The sequence below is a fragment of the Vigna radiata genome, chromosome 1, assembly GCF_000741045.1.
Source record: "Vigna radiata var. radiata cultivar VC1973A chromosome 1, Vradiata_ver6, whole genome shotgun sequence".
Lineage (NCBI taxonomy): Eukaryota > Viridiplantae > Streptophyta > Magnoliopsida > Fabales > Fabaceae > Vigna > Vigna radiata.
The window spans coordinates 2,663,255-2,668,641 of NC_028351.1; the positions used below are offsets into that span (position 1 = coordinate 2,663,255).

At 48.8% G+C, this 5,387-nt stretch overlaps 1 protein-coding gene across 1 annotated transcript; it reads left to right on the plus strand.

The window, feature by feature from the left end:
* LOC106769073 lies at positions 1-1,226 on the plus strand. Its single transcript, XM_014654540.2, has one exon. It carries the CDS (start codon positions 600-602, stop codon positions 1,104-1,106), a length of 507 nt encoding a protein of 168 aa, XP_014510026.1. The 5' UTR covers positions 1-599; the 3' UTR covers positions 1,107-1,226.
* The last annotated feature ends 4,161 nt before the right edge of the window (positions 1,227-5,387 follow it).

Genomic DNA, 5,387 nt, shown 5'->3' on the forward strand with positions numbered 1-5,387 from the left:
TTCTCAGAACATGTTTTCCAATGTTCCCAAGAAACACAAGAGAAACATCTCAATCTTCACCTTACTTTCCACGAAATTCCTCTTTGCACCCAAATTTAAGTGAATTCATTTCCGACATCTTCGTCACCAACATCATCAACCCCATTCCCTGATCATCTCACAACACTGTTCCATATTGTTGTTGAATTGCAGTTTTGTCCCATTTTTTTATATCATGCTCACAATTGTAGTCACACAATCCTTGCAAATTCTTCTAAAACCTTGATGATTCCAGTGTCAAAATTGAACTCAGGGTCATTCCCCACATTTTTCCACTCCAGTCACGTACACATAACACTACATTCAAGATTGTAGTCATCAGACACTACACTACAACATTATTGTAATCCATATTACAGTCTCATACACTGCAAAGATATTGGCACTGTGATTCAGATTACAGTCACAGACACTCCAAAATCTTGACACTATTAAACATCTCAAGAATCTTCAAGCTACATTGTTACAGTCAAATTTCCAGTAACAGACACTACCAAAATCTTGATACTGCTGTTAAAATTTACCATTTTTTTAGACCTTATTCTCCAAACAGAAAAACTATGACTGCTTCATCATCACTTCACCTTCTTCCTCTGACAACTTCTTCATTCGATGAAGCACTCCAAAAGCTTAAAAGCGTGTTACCCTTCTTTGGATTCATCAACATGACGATCAGCAGCATGGTGACGATCTACAGCGCGCACAGAAACAACGACACTCCCACCATCGTATTCGTGGCTTTCGTCTACTTCGGATCCTTCTTCTTGGACTATTGCTTCCGCTTGTACCACTCTCTTCCCCCATCTTCGCCATCTTCTCACAACATTAAGGTCGTGATCTGGGTTTTGATCAGTTCCATCATGTTGGGGTTTGCATTCGAGTTTTCAACGTTTATGGGCTTTCTTGAGTCTGTGTTCTTCTTTGGCCTTGTGATCAGTGGCAACTCGTATCTGTTCTATGTGTACTTCATTTGGGACAGTGAGAAGAGTGGTGGTAGTGCTGGCAACAGTGATGATTGTTGTGAGCGTAAACCATTGACAGAGGCTAAGGTTGTCGATGAAGTGTGATAAAGGTTGAAGCGATGTCTCTGTTCTGATATGAATAAATTCGTTTTACGAGTGTTTGTTTATAACCAAAAAAGTGTGTACAGTGTTATCAATTCTTTGGTTTGTGTATTAAAAAGAAAACGAGGGAAATATTTTTATAATATAAATGCAAATACAATATATTTTTTTATATGAATATATTAAATGAGTTGAGACTTTATATAATATATATATATATATATATATATATATATATATATATATATATATATATATATATATATATATATATATTTATTGTACATAAGGAAGTTAAGGATGAAATCTCAATTTGGAGAAGATCGAAAATATCTTGTTCGATACTAGAGGTTCATCACATACTAGTGGCAATAAGATAGATTGTAAAAATATTAAGGATAATTAAACAAATTAAAGAATCCTGAAAGAAGGTAATTTTACGAATATTAGGTCCAATGAACATGGTTCATCCAGTTACTATATTTAGTCACTGTACTAGGGATCACCGTCCGGTCGCAGTTACCACCGGACAGGCGATGCATCAAAGGCCCAGGCGTGAGAACAACAAGGGCGAGGGCCGAGCGGACATCGTCATCCGGTGAAGGAAAGTCGGCAGTGGCAAAAGAACAACCGAAACAGATCCAACAGTTAATACCACAGCTCAGCTTTCATATCATTCCACTTTCCGCCATTACTGACAACTAAGAACCGCTGTCCGGTGACACCATAGCCGGACGGTCGGTTACAGGATTCACCTAGGGTACGATTAAGGGGTAAGGCGGTCGGCTGGCAGAGAGACCGGACGGTCACAGTCGTCAGGATTAAGGTAAGTTCAGAATGATTTGTATAATCACATGTTTTAGGTGTTTGGGCCATAATTGGGCCTTAATTAAGGTAACCTTAATACCAGACCCATGTCCACCACTATAAATACGAGTCAAAGGTCCCAAGTAGGCAGGTTCATTTATTACGCATTTAATTCTGAGCTAAGATACCCGATCGGATAATAAAACTGACTTAAGCATCGGGGTGCCTTTGCCAGGTACCCTCCGGACGTCTGGAACATAGGAGCACGCGGGAGAACTTGGATAGTAGATTGATCAAGAAGGAGGTGTAGGTTTGGATCTCGGCCTTATACCGGAACATTTTGGCGCCCACCATGGGACCGAGAGTCTAAGCCCAATGATGACCACAAGAAACACGACCGTTGAGGACCCGATAGAGGCGATCAGAGCTTTGCGGCAGCAAATGGAGGATATGAGGCGGCAACACGAGCAAGAGTTATCGGCTGTGAGAGAGGAGTGCGCCGCTCGGATTGCCCGGGAGCGAGAAGCTAGGGAGAAAGGTAAGGATGTGTCGGGACGGCAACAGGAGGATGATCCCAGGACCTCGACCGGTCGGGAGGGGACGGCCGAACATAGCAGCGCCTTGGATAGAACTTGGAGGTTAGAAGACACGGAGTTGGAGGGAAGCCAGGCGAGGACGGAGAGAGTGACCAGCACTGTTAACACAGCGCCGGCAGGAGGGGCGCCGACGGTGAAGGAGGAGGAGGCAGTTGAAGGATTACCGTTCACTCGGGCCATCATGGATGTCCATATTTTGGAGCACTTCGTGCCCCCTCAACTCAGCATATACGACGGTACAACCGATCCTGATGATCACATCCAGGCCTTCTCCACCAGGATGGCGTTCCGAACGGGCAACAGGGCAATTTGGTGCCGGGCCTTTTCCCTATCATTAGAAGGTGAGGCGCTCGAATGGTTTAATTCTTTACCTTCGGGATCCATCCAGAGCTTTGAAGGGTTGAAGGAGATGTTTGGTAGACAGTTCGCTGGTAGTCGGGTCGAGGACCCCACGGTCTTCGAACTCTCCAATCTTAGACAAGGGAAAGATGAGACACTGAAAGCATTCATGGACCGCTATCAGAAGATGGTCTGAAGGGTTAAGGGGTTAAACGTTGAATTGGCCCTGCAATACGTGATGCCCGCCCTTCGCCCGGGCCCCTTTAAGGACAGTGTATGCCGAAAGCGGTCGAAGACCATGGAGGAGTTGAGAGAGCGGGTGGCGGATGAAATGAGGGTTGAGGAGATGAAGCAAGCATACAAGAAGGAAAGCCAGGAATCGAAGGAAAAGGCCGAGGGGAAGAGAACCGACGGCTCCTCGCGGATGGGTGGTTTCAAGCCGAGGGAGGCCCCCCGAGGAGCCAAGTTTCAGCAATACACCCCACTGAACGCCCCTCCTACGCGTATCTTGCAGGAGGCGCTGAGTGTCAATTTGATTCCTCCCCTAAAAAAGCGGCCCACACTGGCGGGTGTCGACGGTAACAAGCATTGCCTATACCACCAGAACATGGGACACACCACGGAGGAATGCGTGACCCTGCGTGATAAAATAGAGGAGTTGATCCGCGTCGGGCATTTGAAACAATATGTCAAAACGGCGCCCGCCGAACCTCCAAGAAGACGGGGGCCAAGTCCCGCCCCCCGGAGAGATCAAGGTCGGAGTCCGAGTCGACCACTCTGACGGTCGGACAATCGGTCGAGTTACGAAAACCGAAGGCGAAGGAGTAGGAGTCGCAGCGGCGATCGCGATCGACCAATACGAGGGAGAATTAATACGATATCTGGCGGGTTCGCGGGCGGGGGACCGTCGACCTCCACTCGGAAGCGCCACGTGAGGGCACTGCGCTCAGTGAACAGTGTCCAAGCTACCAGGAAATCCATGCCGCCGATAACATTCACAGACGACGACTTTCACGCACCCGATTTGGAGCAAGATGACCCGATGGTTATCACGGCGGAGATCGCCCGATATGAAGTGGGGAAAGTCTTAGTCGACCAGGGAAGCTCGGCCAATATCCTATATTGGAAAACCTTCTTGCAGATGGACCTCTCAGAAGAACTGATCGTTCCCTTCCACGAGCAGATTGTTGGCTTCGCGGGGGAACGGGTGGATACCAAAGGGTACGTGGATCTCCGCACCCGACTAGGAACGGGGCGGGACGGCGACGAGAAGAAGGTTCGGTATCTACTGGTGGATGCCAACACTTCGTATAACGTTCTGTTGGGGCGCCCCTGCCTTAATTCTTTCGGCGCCATTGTATCCACACCCCACTTAACTCTGAAGTACCCCAACGAGAGGAGGATGATTATAACGGTGTGGGCCGATCAGAAAACGGCAAGAGAACGTTACGCCGCGGGTCTGTGGATGTATCCTCGGGTTTCGAGGGCAAAAGTGCCTCGGTCGGAGGTGGCCATGGCCGACCTGGACCCGCGGGTAGGAACGGAGGATCCTATGGAACCGCACGGAATGGTGCAGCCGGCCAAGTTGGGGCCGAAGGAGGATCAGGTCACCACAATAGCGGGGGGCCTGGATCCTGTAACTGAGGACGACCTGAGGAGGATATTGTGGCGGAACAAAGACTTGTTTGCCTGGACCGCGGCCGATATGCCGGGGATACACCCTTCCATCATGATACATCGCCTAGCCCTCTTTAGAGAGGCGCGACCGGTGGCACAGAAGAAACGCCGAATGGGCGCCGAGAAGGAGCGGGCGGTAGAGGAGGAGGTGAAAAAACTGAAGGAAGCCGGGTTCATATGCGAAGTGACATACACCACTTGGCTTGCCAACGTGGTAATGGTAAATAAATCTAGTGGGAAGTGGCGAATGTGCACCGACTACACGGACTTGAACAAGGCTTGTCCCAAAGATTCCCATCCACTCCCGAACATCGATAGCCTGGTGGATGGAGCGTCCGGCCACCGGCTACTCAGTTTCCTGGATGCATATTCCGGGTACAATCAGATACCCATGCACGAGGCCGACCGGGAGAAGACGACGTTTATCACCAACCGGGGGAATTACTGTTATGATGTCATGTCATTCGGGTTAAAGAACGCCGGTGCCACATACCATAGGTTGATGGATAAGATCTTCGCTGACCAGATTGGACGGTGCATGGAGGTATATGTGGACGATATGGTCGTCCGGTCAACGACGCCCGAGGCCCACCTTCGCGACCTGGAGGAAGTGTTCCAACAGGTACGCCGATATAATATGCGCCTTAACCCTGCCAAGTGCACCTTTGGTGTCTCTGCTGGAAAATTTTTAGGGTTCATGCTGACCGAGAGAGGGATAGAGGCCAACCCCGACAAGTGCACGACCATCCTTGACATGTGAAGTCCTACCAACCTGAAGGAGATCCAGCGGCTGGTCGGACAACTGACGGCCCTTGCCCGGTTCATTCCGAAGTTGGCCGACCGGATCCGACCGATCCTAAAAAGG